Below are 23,068 nucleotides of genomic sequence, written 5' to 3' on the forward strand. Positions count from 1 at the left end.
CTACGTGGTTTTTTTTACTTTATTGTTGCCAAAAAAAACATTTTTTTTTCTTTAATACTTATCGTGGGACCACTAAATATGCTATTTGTATAAAATGAGAATCTGAATCATCTTTATTGATCAAGAAAGAGGAGGGTGTCAAAGTCATTGACAACTTTGTCAGTCAGACGAGTACAAGGTTTGTTTGCAACAAAATGGTGGACATTCGGAACACATCTTGAGAAAGCCATAAATTGACTAAAAATGTGCATAAATAGCTGAAACTCTGATGAATGGTCTTCCATAAACTGAATATGTGGCTGTAATTTGAAATAAATAGCTTTTTAATCAAAGCCACAATTGAAATTTTTATGGGTATGCAGACAGCTAATAGAAAGCAAATAGCGAGCCAGCTAAACAGCCAAATAGCTAGCTAGCCAGATAGCCAGCTCGACAGCCGATAGTAAATAGCTAGATAGCCAGCCAACCAGACAGCAAATAGCTAGCCAGCCAGCTAAACAGCCATATAGCTAGCTAGATAGCCAGCCAACTAGCTGGACAGCTAATAGATAGCAAATAGCTAGCCAGCTAGATAGCCAGCCAGACAGCTAATAGACAGCAAATTTTCTAGCCAGCCAGCTAAACAGCCAAATAGCTAGCTAGCTAGATAACCAGCCAGCTAGCTAGACAGCTAATAGATAGCAAATAGCTAGCCAGCTAGATAGCCAACCAGCCAGATAGCCAGCTAATAGATAGCAAATAGCTAGCGCGCGTGTAATATTTTAACCCCCCGACACAGGAGAAAAACAAGAAAAGCAACATTTTGGCGTCACGGCAACGATTTATGTAAAGGAGTGTCAAAACGTTATTTCCCAAATCTGGAATTAAACTCGAAATTCTGTGCTGGAGTGAAGAGATGGCCAAGGAAGAAAGAATTTCATAAAACTCCCCTCGATCTAGCGGATGACAAACGATCCAAGAGGAAATTCCAATGAAGATTTCTGTTTCGTTCCAAAATGGCCGTTCTAAATCAGCCATTTTATGCACACAAGTATTCATACAGCTGTTTTTTTTTCCCCACTTCATTTCAGTAGCTACCGTTTTGACTCATCGGGGGAAGGATTACATTACAATATTGTATTTGTTGTTTGTTTTTTTTTACATTCATGCAAAAAAAAAATTTAAAAAAACAGCTGGTCTTTCTATTGACTGCATCGATTCTATTAATGGTGGCACTCAGTCTTCTCTGTTTCTTCCGTCTGGGTGGTTCATGTTTCTAGACTAGCAAGAACTCATTTTGTATCACGTTTCAGATTGCGACCAGCAGGTGGCGCTGTAGGACTCCCACCTGCAGCTGCACAGGTGTCGGTCGTTTTAATCAGTGGCAGTTAAAAGGACTCCCGGCACAACCATTCGGTGTCAGGTCATTGTTTGTTTCACCCTGTCAGGTATGTTTCGTCTTGTCATGTTTTACTTATAGTTTTGTTTGCTACTTTGGACCTTTGTATTGTGATGACTTCGTTGTTTAAGATTTTATTCCTGCTGACTTTCATAGCATTTGTAAGTCAATGTATGGTGTTATGCTTTCGCTGTATAAACATATAAATAAATATATAATGCTAGCTAGCTAGCTATATAGCTATCTGGCTATCTAGCTTGCCATCTTACTTATCCTGTGACTGTAAAGTGACCTTGAGAGTTTTGAAAGATGCTTATAAATGAAATGTATAGAATAAGCTAGTTAGTTAGGTTTCTATCTATATGAGTTACTTCCGTGTTGAGTGAACGCTGGCGCATGTGGCTGCCGCTGCTCACCCAGTGCAAAATGTATGCTATAATTGTAAAGTGACCTTGAAAGGCGCGTATAAATGAATGTATTTTGTAGTTTACTTCTTTGTAAAATACATTTTTTGGATTGTTTTGTTCAGGAACTCATGCTGTGTCACGTTTCAGTTTGTGACCAACAGGTGGCACTGTACGGCCCCACCTACAGGTTGTTGGTCGTTTTAATTAGTGGCAGTTAAAAGGACTCCCGGCACAACCATTCGATGTCTGGTCATTGTTTTGTTTCACCCTGTCAGGTATGTTTCATCTTGTCATGTTTTACTCATGGTTTTGTTTGCTACTTTGGACCTTTGTGTTCTGATGACTTTGTTGTTTGAGATTCTGTTCCTGCTGACTTAATTTGATATAATTTGTCAATTATTGCCTGGTCATCTCTCCTGTCTGCTATTATGGGGTCCACCACCTTGGAAATCGTGCCATTCTGAAAGCAGAAATGTTGGTGAAGACACAAAATAAGACCGCTTTCATCGGGACCACCCGCAAGGGGCAACCTAGAGGCGCCAGTTGAATGTGAGACCATGACCAAGCCGCAGCTGTCGAAGTCCGTCCATCTCAAATCTATCTATCGCCAGGGTCTCACAAAAAGGAAGTACAGTGATACCTTGGCTTACGAATTTTTCGGTTTACGAACGTTAAATTTATGAACATTTTACCTTGGCATACGAACTATTTTTCGGGATACACACGGAGCTGCCACAATGAGTGATGGTCGTTCGCAAACGAGCCCGTTCTCCTCACAAGAAAATGGCAGCCGACTGTTTTTGTTCTCTATTCCCCACTCCCAGTCTTCGGTTAAAGCCATGTGATTGGTCAAGAACGCAGCAGTGAGGGGTGGTGGTTTTAAACATTAAAGAGACGGGCAGACGACAGTGAGAGAGTTTCAACTTTGTTCAAAGGCAGCCTGTAGACTGCAAGGTTAAAATATCCCATCAATCAGGCTCCACAAACGACCCACACAAGCCATCTGTGCATTTGATGCAAAAGGCTATCAACCCAGCTAAACAGAACACAATTGATGAGGAACTAGATAAAATTATCGCAGTGAAAGAAGAAGGTTACGTTCCTTATCAAGTGTTTAATGCTGAAGAAACCGGGCACTCCATTCCATCAACGACCATCATAAAGGTAAATAAAACGATTTTATTATACAGTACAGTTTATTTCTTTAATGATAATACCATATCACATTTATTATACATAAAATAAGGTATATTTTGTGTTGTTTTAAGCCTTAGAAAATTAGAAAGTAGAACATTATGTTTTATGGGGAACGGATTACTCTCATTTCAATTGTTTTGTATGGGAAATTATTTTTTGGGATACACTTTTTTTCACCTTACACACTCTGGGAATCAATTAAGTTAAGCCAAGGTATCACTGTATTTGGGGAAAATGGATAGATGTTTTCGGGGAGAAGTGAAGACAGACGGATCATGATCAGCTAGTATGTATGTAGGGGAAAAAAATATTGAAAAAATGCAGGAAGTGAGATAAGGATGCCAAAAGAGCTTTACTCCAAGTGACGGGGTCACATGCATGTGTGTGAGTGTGTGTGTGTGTGTGTGTGTGTGTGTGTGTGTGTGTGTGTGTGTGTGTGTGTGTGTGTGTGTGTGTGTGTGTGTGTGTGTGTGTGTGTGTGTGTGTGTATCAGGGTGCAATCACAAAGGAATTTGAGTTCAGTCCGCGAGTATGTCCGCACACACAGCTGCCTCCTCTTCCCCCTAAACAAAGAACTAAAACCCAGAGCAACTGGGTTAGCCCTCACACTCGCCATTCTTCTCAACATGGGTCGGGTCAAAGGTCACAATGGAAGCAGGGTGGCTGCCAATATATGTATGCGCTTCGGCCTTGTCCCCCCCCCCCCCCCTCCTCTTTGAGATTCTCTTATGTCATGGCAACAGCGATACATAGCCTCTGTTTAACGTATTATGAAGGTTTGTGTGTGTGTGTGTGTGTGTGTGTGTGTGTGTGTGTGTGTGTGTGTGTGTGTGTGTGTGTGTGTGTGTGTGTGTGTGTGTGTGTGTGTGTGTGTGTGTGTGTGTGTGTGTGTGTGCATATGCAAGGATGGCCTGTAGCTGACAGCAAGATGTAGGTCAGTCAACAGAAGTCGGACACCAAAACACGGCTGTGTGTATGTTTTGTGTATGTATCATATTATATATATATAATGTATGTATGTATCATATTATATATATATATATATTGTGTATATATATATATCATATTACATATTCAAAATGATGGTTGTGTATGTGAGCATGATGCAGGTGGGCTAAGCCAGGGCTTTTCCTTCTAGTGTAAGAAGGGAAATAAACACGACAAGGGGGAATTTGATCAGGATGCTTCTAAAAATACTGTTTTCCTCTTGTGGACAGATCCTGTCCAGATGAACGCACACCGCGGTGGCCGGTGTGTGTATTCCTACTTCCTTCCGTGTTTCCCCACTTGTCTTGTGAAGTGTAGCAACTGTTGTTTCCTTTGGACACAAATACAAAGCGTTTATGGATGCCTTCATTAATAAATAGATAAATAAATAAATAAATAAATGAATAGACAGATACATGACAAATAAATAGACAGATAAATATACAAATAAAAAATAGACAGATAAATATACAAATAAAAAAATTAATAGACAGATACATAGACAAATAAAAATACATAAATAAATAAATAGACAGATACATAGACAAATAAATAAACAGACGCATAAACAAATAGACAAATAAATAAATAGACAGATAATAGATCAAAAAATAAATAAATAGACAGATAAATACATCAAAAAATAAATACATAGACAGACAAATAGATCAATAAATAAATAAATAGACAGATAAATAGATCAATAAATAAATAGACAGATAAATAGATCAAAAAATAAATAAATAGACAGATAAATAAATAAATAAATAAATAGGCATATAGAGATAAATAAATAGATAAAGAGACAAATGAATAAATAAATACATAAATAGACAGAAATTAATAAATAAATAAATAAATAGGATTAATTGCTATATAGAGACACGAATGAATGAAATCATTTACAGATGTCCCAATAATAAATGAATAAATACAGCAATAAATACATACATAAATAAAGGATTAATTTATATATAGAGATGTGAGTGAATGAATGAATGAATGAATGAATGAATGAATGAATGAATGAATGAAACCGTTTACTGATGCCCCAATAATAATTAAATAATTAAATAATTAAATACATACATACATACGTACATACATCCCAACTTCAATTGTTTGAAATGTGGATTTCATTCAACTCCTTTTTTATGACAACATATCAGAAGCACTGGTGTACATTAACAACCAAAATACTTGATGTTTGTTTCATGATATACTGTAGTATGTTTTTATCCCCATCGTTTTTTCTTTCTCTTCCTTTCAGCAGCTGTGTTGAAACGAGTTGAAAGGAGCTCTAGTGTGCCACCCATCGGCGACGACCGCACATTGCACCACCGACTTCAACTGTGGAGAATACGATTGAACGCCACATCTGTGAACGGACGAATACGAGCAGGTGTTGTAGACCACTGCCACCACTTTCGTGCCCCCTCCCCCTTTTGGAATCCCCCCTCCTCACACACACACACACACACACACACACACACTCTGTGTTTCCTCTCCAACGACCTCCTCCCAACGTTTTCATCTTTCTCATTAGTCGGAACCGTGGCTTGTTATATTGTGTGCCCTTGTGCTACAAAGAGCTAATGGGAGCCCTCCCCCCTTAAAATCTCCACATACAACAGAGGAATTGTGGCTTCTGCTGGATTCTTATGACAAACCTACCCCCTGTTGTTTTTGTCCTTGAAGCGAAGGAATAGGCAGCATTATAGTTAACGTAACAATCACAAACGAGGTCTGGAATACGATACATGATTTACATTCTGCCAGGGTTGTGCTATGGATGGATCTGGCTAAATTCTGGGTTGAGATGGTTAAAAATTTAAAACCCGCAAAGCCTGCACTTGTGAGCAGACTATTAAACTAAGTTTGAAACAAGGTGACTGAATAATTGATGACAGTGTCGCATCACTAATTTGCAAGTACACGAGCGAGGCTTCGAGTGTGTGTTTGCGAGCGTGTGACGATGTGCCAGATGAGGTGCAAAAATGTGTCCACTGCAGTGCCGGGGTTTTTGTCATTGTCACTGGAATTCCAGGACTCACAGAATAGTGAGTTTTCGGACTACATCAACATTCAGTACAGCGTTAGAAGCCTTCGATTCTCTTCTTTCATCAGCAATAAAGAGTTAATTCCTAAATTATATGGGTCTGTGGGTATCTGAGCTTGAAATGAGGGTGGCTGTCCAAAATATAATACAATACAGGCAACATCCGACTTACCACGAGTTCCGTTCCAACCAAACGGTCGTAAGTCGAAATGGTCGTAAGTCGAAATCCATTCAAAATGTGGAATAGCGACTCGGAGGCTAAATGACTTGCAAACTCTGTGCCGTCACGCAGTCGATTGCTGTGTGAGATGCTGGCTGGCTGGCCAAAATTGTAGTACGCGTTGATAGCCTGCTAGCGCATTGCGGTGCCAGGCGTATAATTATTTTTTTTTTAAATAGGGTCTGGAGGTCGTAAGTACAGGTGGTCGTAAGTGCGGGTGGTCATAAGTTGAGCCGGTCGTAAGTCAGATGTTACCTGTACATAGATATTGATTTATATAGCCCTTTAACAACAGCTGAAGCTGAAGCAAAGCGCTAACACGGAAAAAAGGGAAATGCTGTCTCCGTGTGGACAGGAAAAAACATTGCCAGAGGTCTGTCCAGCGCTTTATCGGCAGTACGTCATATTTTCAATTCCCGAATAAATTCCAGAATGGCAGTGAATGAGTTTAAAAAAAATATGCAGGTGGACTAAGGTGCGGATGGAAGGAAATACAATAAGAATCAGAGGGAGAAGAAGATCAAGTAGTATAGGAGGAGGGATTTACAAAAGAACCTGTCCTTAAAAGGTAATCTAGCCCAGGTGATTTACCTGACGCCAAGAACCAATCACTGCAGAGACTTGCGAAACCTGACGACGGCTTTTACCACTCTTGATAAGACGCGTTAGGACAAAAAAAAACACTCTGAGCATACCAGAAAGCGAAGTTGCACATTTCCTTCTACGTATTCCCTTTACAGTAATATATGAAATCGGCCATTTTTCGCTGCTCTTCATATGCGTCGGATTATGTAACAATGTGCTTGTTGACTTTATTTATTGGGTGAGGGGGGGGGGGAGGGCTCAAACCTGTATCCTCGCGGGGGGAATTCCTCGCGTAATTAGCTCTGTAACACACAAACGAAAAGAAAAGAAAACACGGCGACTTGTTTTGTAGAACAAGACTTTCCACTTCGACACCCCAAGAGGAAGCGAATACCACGGCTGGTGTAAAACCACCTCGTCAGGAACTATTCAGAGGGAGAAGCCAATATCTTGCGATCGAAAGAGAGAAAAAGGAAGGGAGTGGTGCTTTTTTTTGGGGGGGGGGGGGGGGCTTTTACGCATTTGTGAGCCAATCCCGGCGCCACACAGTAGGTGTCAAGAGTTGAAGCGCTTTAAGAATGTAAGACAAAAAACACAGATAAGATAAAATGTTACAAAATCAATATGCGTGGTTCAGTATCAGTGGTGATAAGTGCGGGATTAAATTGGGTATACAGTGATAACTTGGTTTACGAATTTAATTGGTTACCATACAGTGTGTAAGGCGAAAAGTGTGTATCCTAAAAATTACTTTCCCATAGGAAACCATTAAAATGAGAATAATCTGTTTCCAGGTCCCCATAAAACATAATTTGCTAAGCCTTAAAATTACACAAAATATACCTTACTGTACTATATAATAAAGTTGTTTTATTTACCTTTGTGATGGTCGTTGATGGCTTGATGGAATGGAGTGGCCGGTTTCATCAGCATTAAACACTTGATAAGGAACGTAATCTTTCACCATCTTGAGGAATGATCCCCTGTAGGTGCTTTCTCTGCGATAATTTTACCTAGTTCCTCGTCAATTGTGTTCTGTTTAGCTGGGTTGATAGCTTTTTGCATCAAGCGTAAAGATGGCTTGTGCGGGTTGTTTGTGGAGCCTGATTGATGGGATATTTTAACCTTGCAGTCTACATTCTACCTTTGAACTATCAAAGTTGAAACTCTCTCACTGTCGTCTGCCTGTCTCCTTAATGTTTAAAACACCCTCCTTCACTGCTGCGTTCTTGACCAATCATGTGGCTTTAACCAAAGACTGGGGGCGGGGAATAGAGGACAAAAACAGTCGGCTGCCATTTTGTTGTAAGAAGAACGGGCTCGTTCGCGAACGACACATCGCTCATTGAGGCAGCTCCGTGTACGAAAAAAGTTCGTATGACAAGGTAAAGTTCGTATGCCAAGGTAAATATTTCATAAATTTAACGTTCGTAAGCCAAGGGGTTCGTAAACCGCGGTATCACTGTAGGTGCAGCGTCTGAGTCAGAGATCTCGCCAAAGTTGCCCAAAACTTCCTTCCTGGTGACTAACACGCACGCTGTGAAAACGCAATCGATTTGTCCACATTGAATTTTTACACTTCAATTCATACGTGCTGACTTTTCACCTTATATGGTGACCCGTTTTCAAAACATTAAAAGGAAGAGCGTCTCTTGTCAATCAATGACAAGGTTAAAGTTCCGGTGTTCACCGGACTGGCTGTAGGGGGCAGCATTGAGTGAAGAAGAACTAGTAAAAGTTTCAGCCGCAGGGCTCGGCCGTGTTTTTCCACTTCTTTCAAAAGCACACAAATGTCGAAAAGTGACGTGACTCAGAGCACATATAGATAGAATGAAGTGTGCATAATGGGAACCCAAAAAAATAACATAGGGTATATTTTCCTACTATTTGGTTTAACTCATTCTTGCCAAAAATGTGTCCACTCCATTGCCAGGGTTTTTGTCATTGTCACTCAAATTCCAGGACCCAAAGAATATTGAGTTTTAGAACGACATAACCATTCAATACAGCATTAGAAATGTTACACTCTCTTCTTTTCTCAGAAAAAAAAGAGTTAATTCCTAAATGATGTGGGTCTGGGGTTATCTGAGCTTGAAATAGGGGTGGTTATACAAAATACAATACATATTGGTTTATATTCATAACTTGCTGTGTTACTTCAGGGTTGAGTGAACGCTGGCGCGAATGGCTGCTAGCTAGCTTTCTATCTATTTGAGTTACTTCCTGTTAGCTGTAAAGCCATCCAGCTATCTATAATATATGGAGCTATCTATTGAATATCTATTAGCTAGATAGCTTTCTATCTATTTGATTTACTTCCGGGTTGAGTGAACGCTGGCGCGTGTGGTTGCCGCTGCTCACCCACAGAAAAAAATTAACCTGTGACTGTAAAGTGACCTTGAGAGTTTTGAAAAGCGCTTAGAAATGAAATGTGTTATTGTTATAATAATAATAATAATAATTATTATTATTATTATTTTTATTTTTATTTTTTTATTATTATTAGGAGTAGTAGTAGTAGTAGTAATAGTAGTAGTAGTAGTAGTATTAACATGGGAAAAAAATGAAATTCTGCCCCCTTGTGGAAAATTAAAAAACATTGCGGTGGGGCTGACCAGCGCTTTATCTGCACCCAAGCATGAAAAAAAAAAACCAAACAAACAGAACTTCCCGAATAAATTCATGAATGGCGGTGAATGAGTTAATTCAGAAAGCAAACTAATTCTTCTTCTTCTTCTTTTCGGCTTTTCCCGTCAAGGGGTCGCCATTCTCCTACTCTGAATTTACTCCACACAAGAAGTTCAACATTACTCATTGCGCGTTATGAAATGATCAACCTCCTTCTTCTGCTATTTCCAAAGGTGGAACAAGAACCCGAAGAGAAGTGAAAGCTTCGAGGAGGCCTCTCACCCTTCTAATCTCACTCACACACTCCACCGAGCGTAATGCACAGCTCAGGGAGTTTACTAGCACCCAAAGGCAATGACGTACAGCTCATTTCGCAGTCTTGAAGGAACTTGCAATTGCATCCCATGTGACCACTCTTGCATTCCTCAAATGGCTGTCATGTGACAAACCTAAAGATCTCCTTTTATGGATGTCTGATTTAACAAAAGGGGCGCGGCCACGCTCAAATTCATAGACAACAAAGTGCAAAGTGGCTGACACACACACACACACACACACACACGGGGTAAGATTTCACACATCTTTGTAAGTCCAAATAGAAATAAATAACAAAATAAAGGCGAGTGATGACATCATACTGTCTGTCCATCACTCCAGTTACACGGGAGGCATGATAGCTGCTAGCAAACGATCGGTGTGACCTTTGCCCCGTTTATTTCATTTGGGAGGATGATTATCACACAAAGAATCTCAAATTAAGCACGCGTCAAGATTGAAAAGCACAAGACAGCATGAATACTATCACATGCTGCATAGTGACATAAACATTAGTCACATCTGGCTTTGTTGTAAGAGGCTGCCCCGTAATCTTGTTTTAATAATAATAATGATAATAATCATACATTTCATTTCTAAGCGCCTTTCAAAACTCTCAAGGTCACTTTACAGTCATATGATCAGTTTTTCTGCGGGTGAGCAGCGGCAGCCACATGCGCCGGCGTTCACTCAAGTTAGCTAGCTTGCTAGCTAATAGATAGATAGATAGATAGATAGATAGATAGATAGATAGATAGATAGATAGATAGATAGATAGATAGATAGATAGATAGATAGATAGATAGATAGATAGATAGATAGATAGATATAGATTTGTTCATTTGGCACGTGATATATATTTTTTCTTTTACTAAAATCTTAAGAGTGGTTTGGTGATCACGCCCACCCAAAAGATATTAAAAAGTGGCTGTGTGTGTATGTGGTTAATATCAACTATCATATTCGCACTTTTTTTCACTGTCTCTATTCTGACAGGTGACTCTGTTAGATTATGCAAATGAATGAAATCCGGTGCGTGACTCCAAACACAATGTTCAACGACTACGTTGCTCAATTTAGACTATCCTCCCCTCAGCTGTAAAAATGGCAGCTTTCATGTAGTAAACTCATTGGAAACGCCTGACATGAATGACACAACACATGACTTTTACGTCATGGGGAACGGGGACGATAAGAGAGAAAAGAGTGTCATGGGGAGAATTTTTATTTGAAAAAGGGTAAGGCCAGAAAACATGAAGAAACGCCGTATTGACACGCTTTCAGGCAGGGAGCCGGTCCTCCACTTCCGCTTTAGTCCACTTCCTGCCTCCACCGTTACTGCTGTCTTTTCCTTATATGGCAACCACCGTCAGCCAATCAGATCACAGCGTACCGTTCATTCAAACTGCAAGCGAGGAGAACCGCAACCTGAAATACTCTAACTGGCGTTGATTTTTATGAAGCGTTCATTGTACCTCGGAGATTAGAATATTTCCGGTCTGGACACTGACAATGTTTACGTTCTTCCTTCCACATTAGCGGTATATTTTCTAAGAATTTCTCCAATGTGAGACAAATAAAGGTTATCTCATATTACAAATGATTTACACAAAAAAACTACGTTGTTTATTTGTGACATTTTAAATAAAGGCTGATCTTGTAGCCGTGCCACAATCTAATGAATACCGTGCGCCCAGTATATCTACTTAAAACACGTTTTGTGAGTCATCAAAAACATTAATATCCAAATAATACCGTAGCCAAACATAAAGAAAAAACACGTTAACATTATATAAAATCGCATTTGTCTGTTGCGTAACATCGCGCGTGTTGTTGACGTCAAGAAACTTTGTTTTGAATCTTTCACACGTCACAAAAACATGAAAGAATAAGAAAGAAACAAGTCTTTTATCTACGCATAAGTTGAGCTATAAATTTGTCGCTCTTGTGCCTTGTGGAGTCCATTGAGATTGTCGCCGCTTTGTTGCAGCAGCTCTTCGTGAACTTTGTTTCCTGCCTTCATCGCTTCGAGCATCCATTTGAGGTAAGATCGTATTTTCATATTTAATGCTAAGTTATACAAAGATAAGATGAGCTATGTTTAGGACTGGTTGAAGGATTGCACGGCGTTTATGTCACATTGAAACATCATTTATGTCAACATGTCCTTGAATGCTTTTTTTTTTTTGTCATTGTGAATCTATTTTGTGGTTGAATTCATGATGGAGGTTTGAGGAAACAGTAAAAGGACTTAACTGGTTCTATGATATTCATATGACTTTTTGGTGCATAGTTAACGATTAAAAAGGCGATGGAAATAATACATTTGAACATATTTGAGAGTTAAAAACAAGGAAATCTGAGGTGCTGTTATGCAAATTAACTCTTTAGGGCGGTTCGTGTTTGAAGCTGTTCGCATTTTGGTATTTTTTTTTAATAGTTTGAGGATTTGAAAGAAATGCACTTTGATTCGAATGCCTGTGATGTGTGAAAGGGTGTGTAGGCGACTGGATGGTGTCAAATTGTATGTTCGTGTTGTATGAGATGTGGAAAATCCGGAAGTTCGACTGCAATCCAAGGAATGCTTGCAAGTGAAACGTATCAAGATGAAAACGTTTTTAAAATGGGGGGCGATGGGAGAGAAAAATAAGAAAATAATAAAGAAATAAAAAATAATCATAATATAAAACGGCATACAAGATGGCGTCGCTTTACTTTGAAGTGAAAGTAACTGCTTTTCATTGCCCTTTGATGCATGAGGGGGGGGGGGTTAAAAGTTGCTCAGTCATGGTATTTTTTTTTTTTAATAGTTTGAGGATTTGAAAAAAATGCACTTTGATTCGAATGCCTGTGATGTGTGAAAGGGTGTGTAGGCGACTGGATGGTGTCAAATTGTATGTTCGTGTTGTATGAGATGTGGAAAATCCGGAAGTTCGACTGCAATCCAAGGAATGCTTGCAAGTGAAACGTATCAAGATGAAAACGTTTTTAAAATGAGGGGCGATGGGAGAGAAAAATAAGAAAATAATAAAGAAATAAAAAATAATCATAATATAAAACGGCATACAAGATGGCGTCGCTTTACTTTGAAGTGAAAGTAACTGCTTTTCATTGCCCTTTGATGCATGGGGAGGGGGGGGGGGGTTAAAAGTTGCTCAGTCATCTGGGTTGCCCGAGAGCCTTAAAAGGCACCCAAATGCCTCCACTTTGAGCCAATTGGAGCTGTGAGAAGCTCTATGAATTTGGGGAAGCTATTAGAATGTTTAATCCCCTCCACATATTACATGTAGAGCGTACAATGAATAACTAGTTTTCAAATCTAAAGTCCACAATAATGACTGTTATTGTGGTTTACATCCAAAAATATGAAATTTTGCTTAGGATTTTAGCAAGTATCATGGAATTGAACAAGTTTGATTTGCTTTTGTGGGCCGAAAAAAATGATGTGGCGGGCCTGATTTAGCCTTGACTTTAACACGTGCATTAGGAGGAAACAAGCACGGACTTAAGCACTGCTGCATGCGCTTATGACATGAATTTCATACACAAAAGTGGGTCGTGTACTTTTTTTGAAGCATGTGATCATTAGCTCATAATGGTTGCTTTTTATTTATTTCTTACAATACAAAGCCCGAAGCAGATTTTGCGCTAACTGAATGAGTGAAATAAGATGTTTGTGGTCAGCCTCTCGAATAACATTCAAAACATAACTATTCCTCTGATTATTTTAGCAGTAAAATTAAGATTAGCTATAACTATACAGCCTGTACTGTATTTAGCATTTTATGTTGAGTGTTGACTGTTTAATTTAGCTAATATCCGGTTGAGTGAACGCCGGCGCGTGTGGCTGCCGCCGCTCACCCGCAGAAGAAAAATCCTGTGACTGTAAAGTTATAAATGAAATGTATTATTATTATTATTAACTAATTACTTTGATGCATGATGTAAGATAACAGCTCAGGTTTTCTTGATTTTTTTGGAGTGTGAGGTGACGAGGCCTGGGGGGGGGGGGGGTTGGTAGTTCAATTTGGGCTGTAATTGGCAAGCTAATCCAATGGTAGCAAGAAAACTAGCAAGCCAGCTGGCAGACACGAACGCACAGCTGGTGACTAGCCTTTGCCTTAAAGTAAGACTTGCCGTGGTGACCCGAGGATCAATGAGAGTCCAAACGAACCGATCTTATTGGCTGTTTAGGGTAGGGGGGGAAGGGGTGAAGCAGGAAGGAGGCAGCGTTGGTGAATGGCGTTTCCCAGTGACCGGTCACAGATGGCAAACAATAGGTTACTTTGCATGGCAACTTCTTTGCTTATTTTGCACAAATGAAGCCACACTCGAATGTAGAAATTGGGTGACTGCGGAAAGACAAAAATATCCCAAGACTGTGTGAAAATCAAGACCAGGCAAATGGCCTTTTTTTAATATATCCCACCCCCAAAGATTGCGTTTGATCATTGTGACGAGAATTGATGAGTGGGTCTACTCTGAATATTTCTTGATTTATTTATCTAGCTAGTTAGCTGTCTATTTACTATCTATTTGCTATCTAGCTGGCTATCTAGCTAGCTATCAATGTACTATATAGCTATCTAGCTGGTTATGTATTCGCTATATAGCTATCTATTTGCTATCTATTTGCTATCTAGCTGGCTGGCTGGCTGGCTATCTAGCTAGCGATCGATGAGCTATATAGCTATCTAGCTGGCTATCTATTATCCTGTGACTGTAAAGTGACCTTGAGAGTTTTGAAAGGTGCTTAGAAATGTAATGGATTATTATTATTATTATTATTATTATTATTATTATTATTATTATTATTATTAGCTATCTATTAGCTCTCTATTGGCTAGCTAGCTAGCTTTCTATCTAGGGTTGAGTGAACGCTGGCGCGTGTGGCTGCCGCTGCTCACCCACCAAAAAGAATTATCCTGTGACTGTAAAGTGACCGTGAGAGTTTTGAAAGGTACTTAGAAATGTAATGGATTATTATTATTATTATTATTATTATTATTATTAGCTATCTATTAGCTCTCTATTGGCTAGCTAGCTAGCTTTCTATCTAGGGTTGAGTGAACGCTGGCGCGTGTGGCTGCCGCTGCTCACCCACCAAAAAGAATTATCCTGTGACTGTAAAGTGACCTTGAGAGTTTTGAAAGGTACTTAGAAATGTAATGGATTATTATTATAATTAGCTATCTATTAGCTCTCTATTGGCTAGCTAGCTAGCTTTCTATCTAGGGTTGAGTGAACGCTGGCGCGTGTGGCTGCCGCTGCTCACCCACCGAGAGTTTTGAAAGGCGCTTAGAAATGATATCATATTAGAAACAGAAACTTGTGGTAGAGGAACAGGTTGCTACGTAAGATATTGAATGACGCCGAGGCAAGGAGTGGCGCAATGAATGAATGTGTAGCTCGACGTGGCTGCCGGGCTGGTTGGTTTGCTCGTTGGACTTGAGCTGATGACCTCACTACATTTTTTTTTTTTTCAAATTACCTGCGAAAACTGTTTTGTTTTGGAGCCGCATTACATACAGCTTGATAGATTTTGTTTGTGTGCGTCTGCGGAGAGGGACGCGGGCGTTGTTGTTACATATTGTTTGGCTGACATTGGGTCAGCACAAAGCAAAGCTTATTTTGCTGTCCGAATGCAAACACATGCACTGTCATCAGAATGGGATTGTTGCTCTTTTGACTTGCGCACTCGCATCAAACGCATGATTTTTTTGGTGCTTGGTTACTTATTGACTTTGCTTATATTGACATAACATCTGGGTGATCACCTGTCACTGAATAGGTCATAGTTATTCCATGTTTATTAGTTGAGCTGGTAGTTAGGTTGTAAATATTCTCGCAAAGTGTTATGACATGGGAGAAGAGTCCACTCGGGACAGTTTGCCCAACACACAAGAGGTGTTGACAGTGCATAGCTTAAGCTGGATAGAACAACCTAGCCTCAAAATAGCATATACATAGCAATAGCAAAAATAGCATGTACAGTCAAACCTCGGTTTTCGAATGTCTCGGTTCCCATCCCATTCGGTTTTCAACCAAAAATGTCATATTTTTTATGCCCCGGTATACAACCGAAATTTGGTTCTCAACCAAACTGAGTGCATTTGAATGCATCACTCGACTACCCTCTACTTCCTTATACGTCACTCCCTTCTATGTCACGTCTTCCTCATTGTCTCATTGTGACCGACGCATTAATATAGTTTTATTTTTGCGAAAATGCTGACATATTTGGTGAAGATCTCCTGAATAGTATGATTTTAAAGCAAGCAAAGGATGGTTTGAAAAGTTAGTGCGCTCTGTGTTTGCCCAAAGACAGCTGGGATAGGTGCCAACACGCCCCGTGGCAGAAAGATAGATTTTTATGTACAGATGTTAATGTTGATGTTAAAAACTGGCGAAAATAAGTTTTTTTATAGAATTTTACACATGACCTGCTCTACTATTAAGTTTTTATCCGGTTTATGCGATTAAAATAGTTAAAAAGTTGTTTTCTAGACTTTGAACGGATTAAGATTTTTTACATTGATTTTAATGGAAAGTGCTGTTTCGGTTTTTGAACAAATCGGTTTTTGAACAGGTTTCTGAAACGGATTATGGTCAAAAACCGAGGTATCACTGCATATCCGAAAAGGTCTTATTGTTTACACCAACTGACAGGTTATTTAGCATTGTGATTGAGTAGCATCCAATTTCTGCATATTCTGGGAGAGTATCGTGATGGTCATAATTATCAAAGTGGGCTTCCACAGGAACCATGAGTCACCCAGGGGCACTCCCTCTTGACTGGTAAAATATTTCCCAACCAATCCTTGTTTTTTTTTTATATGGTCGACCAACACGGAAGTGGAGGTCTCCTATTTTATCATTGAGAGTTAATTATCACAATTCAAATTAACAGTGCAGGGATATTGGCGTTCAACTGTTGATTTTCAGGCCTGTAAATTTTTGTATGTGATTCTATGTACTGAAAGTGATTTTAACTCATTCACTGCCATTCACAAATGTATTCAGGAATTGAAAAAAATGACGTAGAGCGCCATTCCCGAATTTGTGCGGCTTTTGTTCATTCGTGCTTGGGTGCTGATAAAGCGCTGGCCATGGTCTCTGGCAATATTTTTTCTTTTCCACAAGGAGGCAGTATTTCTTTTTTATAATAATAATAATAATAATAATAATAATAATTATTATTATACTAATAATATAATAATTAATAATATAATAACTAATAATAATAATGATAATACTGATAATAATAATAATAATAATAATAATAATAATAATAATAATAATAATAATAATAATAATAATAATAATAATAAATATACATGTAATTCATTAATAAATTATCAATTATAAATGAAATGCAGCATAATTCTACTTTTTCAATAAATCCATTTGGGGGGAAAATCAATTTGTAGGTCCCATATAAATAGGAATGATGACAAAAGGGCAAAAAATTACCATCCATTTCATGAACGGAAACAATGAGTGTATATATATTTTCAAAAACATTTATTCATTTACAGTATATTTTACAGTATATTTTAGCTACCCTCATTTCAAGCTCATATAACTCCAGACCCATGTAATTTAGTAATTAACTTTTTTTTCTGATGAAAGAAGACTGTCTAAGGTTTCTAACGCTGTATTGAATGTTTTATGTAGTCCTAAAACTCAATATTCTGTGGGTCCCAAAATTCGAGTGACAATGACAAAAACCCTGGCACTGGACTGGACACATTTTTTTGCACACCGTCTGGAAGTGAATGAGTTAATTACTTTGCATATAATATACTGAATAAACATATTATGAGCTCATGGAACATTTGAGACTGGCTTGCTGCTTCACTCATCAGATTTAGTCATTAATTGCGCTCCGTCCTGCACTCCTGCTGGTTTAACGAAATCTTTATGGTCATGTAAGGACAGCCACGTCAATTCAAACTAGCTTAAATTGAGGAGGAATAGTGGGTTGAGAGGGTCCCCCATTGGTATTTTTGCAACATGCTAAGAGGAAGAGGAAATGTGAAAGATGAGAGGAAGAGAGGGGTTGATGCTTTTTGATTCAAACTCTACAAATCTGAATGCTAGTGTGTGAGACTCAGGATTGAATAGCCTATAGAGGTTAAAATGGACATGTCATCTTTTCGCACAATACTTTTAGTGTCCACAAGCAAGCAAACAGGCAGTCCTTGGCAAAGAGAGAGAAAGGGGTGGCCTACAAATGTGGTCATTCCCCAGTCATCATCCTCTTACGTGTGTCATACTGGGTGACCTGATGATGCTTTGCAAAAAGGCCCAGTAAACAACCTCAAATGCGTAAACCTGTTGTATCAGGCATTTAGATAATTGCATTCACTGGGAGGTGCATAGTCTTGTCCATCTTAATGTTGAAGAAACCCCCCCTCCCCCTTTCTTTCATTCTCGCGACAGTTTATAGACGTCTTAATTTAACGTATGAAATGCTCTTATCAAGGGATTAAGCTAGCCGCGTTTCAACCCATCAATTCATTCCCACTTTATTTGTTTCAATCCTTTCGTCATGATCGCCTCCCATTCTCGTTCGTCTCCCTGAAATCACGCGAGCTCTGAGAACCAGCGTCGCGCGCACGCGACGTGCCAGCTTTGCTTGACGCTGGACCAATCAGAAGGCGCGATTCCCAAAGTTTACCTTATATGGCGTGAGCCGGGCCACGAAGGTGGTATAAAAGCCGCGTAGTGTGTTCGTAGTCCTTCACTCTGAGCACCGTCACACGCAGCTTGTGCGGGATATCATTTGCCTGAAACCACTTCCCTAAAAGCGAAAAGCCCCCCCACCCAAAGGTAAAAATCTGAATTTTTACATTTACATTTTTTTTTGCATTCACGGTGGTTCAAATTTGTGTCGAATATGTTCAAACTGTAGTGGTGTGTAATACGTTTGACAACTGCTAGCGACCACGAGGTTCTATTGTCTGAATATTATCCCACTATTCGCCGATAAATGCACGTAATACTTTAAAACTGTGCTTATTTAATATTTTATTTTTGAAACTGCTGATCAAAGCCAAAAGCTAGCCTTAGCCTGCCTTTGACGTTGCGCGTCTTCTCGGCATTTGTAACCGGTTTGTGAATGCACCATTGAGTTGTGCTAAGTACGTGACTTGACGTGTTTTTGAGGTTGTACACTTGAAATCTGCACTTTTTACGGATTATTAGTTGTCGTCGACCCAATATAGTTCTTGAATGGTGTTAAGGGTGTCTGGACCCCGGCTACTTAACTCCTTTGTGCGCTCTGCGGCGGGGTGTGACCTACTTTAGCATGTTAGCTTAGCGCCGCCATCGTGGTGCTTGCCAACGCCCTTCATTCTTATACTTGAATTGGCTTAAGCGTTTCCGCTACCTGGTACCTATAGAACGCTTAAATATATTTAAGCACTTTATTAAGAATCCTCGGGGAGTATTTTTAAGGGATTTTTTTTGTGTTTAAGGCGTGGCTTTTGGGGAAGTGTCAGTCTTTCTGACTGCACTGAGAATGACTCAAGACAAGCCGGTGCCTCGGGCTACATTTTGAATGGCGTCGACTTAAAAAAAAAATGTTCTTCCGTATAAGTGACGACGGATTATTGCGTTATGAGTGAGTGAGCCGCCCCCCCAAAATGGGGCAATGATTGAAGACGTAACAATGGGAACAAGAGGGAGTGGTCGCTGCTGCAGTACCAGTTGACTGCTCTTCGTACTCTTGGCGCCCGTAGCGGCTAAGCTGCTCAAAAGCCGAACCGTGCCCTTATATGGTAACAAGAGCACATACAGCGCCACTTCCTTTTGTCTGGCCGCGAGGAATTTGGCTCGCGCGCTCCCCCTAGTGGCCGCGACACGTCACTTCCTTCCGCAAAGCAGGAAGTGACAAATCTGGATGGTGATGCCTTGAATATTAATGGACTCCCGCCTTCCCTCTTGTTTTCAGTTTAGCCATGGAAGATGAAATCGCCGCACTGGTTGTTGACAACGGATCCGGAATGTGCAAAGCCGGATTTGCTGGAGATGACGCTCCCCGTGCTGTCTTCCCCTCCATCGTCGGACGCCCCAGGCATCAGGTGAGGGACCCATAATCACGACTATTTTTTTAAATAAATGTTAGACATGAGTAGTAATGTTTAAATTGTTGCTTTTTAGGGCGTGATGGTCGGCATGGGTCAGAAAGACAGCTACGTTGGTGACGAGGCCCAGAGCAAGAGGGGTATCCTGACCCTGAAGTACCCCATCGAGCACGGTATTGTGACCAACTGGGATGACATGGAAAAGATCTGGCATCACACCTTCTACAATGAATTGCGAGTGGCCCCCGAGGAGCACCCCGTCCTGCTTACAGAGGCCCCCCTGAACCCCAAAGCCAACAGGGAGAAGATGACCCAGGTATGAAATGTGTCAAATTGACCTCGTTTCCTCTCTTTCTCTGATTTGATTCTCATTCACGTTCCTCCTTCTCTCCAGGATCTTTCTATGAGATGATCTGTCATCATCAGGTCTCTTGACTGTGTGCCCTTTTACCCCCCCCCCCCCTTTCCTTTTATAGCCGAACGGTAGCTTGACATTCACGAGTGTGAAGGAATGTTGTCATTTCTGCACCTTGTTTCTACTAACTCGAATCTGATCTTCACAATTTGACGCATGCAGAAAATGCAGTGGTCACCTAATGAAGGTCTCATCCCGACGGTTGTTCTCAAGGTTTCTCTTCTGCCCCCTCAGATCATGTTCGAGACCTTCAACACACCCGCCATGTACGTTGCCATCCAGGCCGTGCTGTCCCTGTACGCCTCCGGTCGCACCACCGGTATCGTCATGGACTCCGGTGACGGTGTGACCCACACGGTGCCCATCTACGAGGGTTACGCCCTGCCCCACGCCATCCTGCGTCTGGATTTGGCCGGCCGTGACCTCACAGACTACCTCATGAAGATCCTGACGGAACGCGGCTACTCCTTCACCACCACAGCCGAGAGGGAAATTGTCCGTGACATCAAGGAGAAGCTGTGCTACGTCGCCCTTGACTTTGAGCAGGAGATGAGCACCGCCGCCTCCTCTTCCTCCTTGGAGAAGAGCTACGAGCTGCCCGACGGACAGGTCATCACCATCGGCAATGAGAGATTCCGTTGCCCCGAGGCTCTCTTCCAGCCTTCCTTCCTTGGTATGTCATGTTGAAGCCTGAAAATGCATCTTGAAGACCGCACATGCTAACAGTTCCTCTCGCTCTCAGGTATGGAGTCCTGTGGCATCCACGAGACCACCTACAACAGCATCATGAAGTGCGACGTCGACATCCGTAAGGACCTGTACGCCAACACTGTGCTGTCCGGCGGTACCACCATGTACCCTGGCATTGCTGACAGGATGCAGAAGGAGATCACAGCCCTGGCCCCATCCACCATGAAGATCAAGGTGAGAAAATTGTCCCTCTCGCGGTTGTTGAGGAAAAAGTAACGTGATGCTAATGCTAAAAAAAATGTATTCTATCCTGGCAGATCATTGCCCCACCTGAGCGTAAATACTCCGTCTGGATCGGAGGCTCCATCCTGGCTTCTCTGTCCACCTTCCAGCAGATGTGGATCAGCAAGCAGGAGTACGATGAATCCGGCCCTCCATCGTCCACCGCAAATGCTTCTAAACAGACTGTTTCTCCTCTCCCCCCCCCTTCCCCAACCAAAATGCCCAACATTTTCAGCTCTGTGCAAAACGACCACAACATTATCATACATACTCAAGCGCAGAGCCTGTTTGACCAATTCACTGGCATGGCTTCTGTTAGGTTTTTGGCGCTTGACTCAGGATTTAAAAAAGAAAAACTGGAACGATGGCGACAGTAATGTTTTTTTTGGCAAGGTTCAATAAAGTACCCCCCATGGTTTCTGCAGTTGTATCTGGGGACTTAAACATTTCTTTGAGTCATTCCAAATGTCTAACTGCATACGACACATGATTCCAAATGGTAACTGCATTGTTCAGACATGTATTTTGCCTCTGTGAAGGCTGCCCAGTGGTTGGTGCATACTTAACATGGTGGTAGTATCGCTTGTATGTAAATTATGTCTGGGTTTTTTGTACTTTCAGCCTTAAAAAAAAATCTTGGTCCTGTTTATTTTTTTGTTATGCAAAACCCAGTTTGTGCCCTTTTCTTCCCCCTGTTGGCAGTTTCATCCCCAGGGTGGTGGGGCAAGGGGTCCAGAGGTGATGGGGTAATGTGGGGTGCCAGATAAGTACACTGACTATCCCAATAAAGTGCACATGTGTTCAGACCAGAAATTGCTGTCCTTCGCATTTTTTTTCCCCCAAAGGCTCAAACGTGACACTGCTTTTCAAAATGGCGCAAAAAGATTTGTTGTAATTTCAATGGCTGCCTCACAGCTACTATCAACTTTTACACTTTTAGCTAGTAATAGATAACACAAAATTGCTATATTTCTATGCCCATGGGCAAATCTGTAATAAGCCAGGGAAATAAGATGCATTTTAACGCAGTTTGATTACTGTTACAAAATACGATTTCAAAGTTCCGTATTTTGACAACTAGACGCGCTTTTCATTGATTTATAAGCTCGAACCCGGTTATATTTCTTTGATATTCGAAAACTTGGCAACATAACGAATTTTAAATTTCGATTCAAACAATTCCCCCCCCAAAACAGGGTTAATCCAGTATTGGTGAAAGCGTATTGACAACCTACAATAATATGGCTTGAAAAGCATGTTTCCTCTTTCATAACCTTGCTGCTGTGAAATATACATTTCTCCATTGCGAGACTAAAATCCAATCCAATATATTTGTGTGCTGTATATGTTTACGCAACAAGAGATTCGGGAGTAAATTACAAGTAAATTCCGATAAAGTGGATGATACGACTTTTCGCAATGGATGACACGACTGTTCACAATGGCGGCACGTAGCTAGCAGCAGCTCAAGTAACACGCCCCATAATTCAAGCTGTCCATTGTGGAACTATTGAACACTGATCATCCGAAAAGGCTGTTAAAAACAAAAAATACACATCCGCCTGAACGTCCATTCAATGAAGCAGACGTATCCATCAGTCAAGGTTTGTGTGCTGCTTTTATGAATTCCCACTTGCGTTTGTTATGCTAACATGCACGCTAAAGTCGTCTGCGTTGATTTCTACAGTGCTGTGCTCATTTTTCTCCAGCAGATGAAGCCAATGCATCACACAAAACCGCGTTTGGCAGAACTAAGACCCCGTGAATAACATTTTATAACCGCCACTGCCCCTTCATCGAATTATCCCCAAGAT

General features: G+C 40.7%; 1 protein-coding gene across 1 annotated transcript; it reads left to right on the forward strand.

Moving 5' to 3' along the window:
* The first annotated feature begins 18,453 nt into the window (after nucleotides 1-18,453).
* Nucleotides 18,454-21,678, forward strand: actb2 (actin, beta 2). Its single transcript, XM_089018975.1, is given in 7 exon segments — nucleotides 18,454-18,611; nucleotides 19,735-19,864; nucleotides 19,944-20,183; nucleotides 20,517-20,955; nucleotides 21,025-21,206; nucleotides 21,290-21,395; nucleotides 21,398-21,678. Coding segments are annotated over 6 exon segments (1,125 nt in total). The 5' UTR covers nucleotides 18,454-18,611; nucleotides 19,735-19,741; the 3' UTR covers nucleotides 21,433-21,678.
* The last annotated feature ends 1,390 nt before the right edge of the window (nucleotides 21,679-23,068 follow it).

The sequence above is a fragment of the Hippocampus bargibanti genome, linkage group LG17 (assembly GCF_051943395.1).
Source record: "Hippocampus bargibanti isolate YZ-2025 linkage group LG17, ASM5194339v1, whole genome shotgun sequence".
NCBI classification, from domain to species: Eukaryota; Metazoa; Chordata; class Actinopteri; order Syngnathiformes; family Syngnathidae; genus Hippocampus; species Hippocampus bargibanti.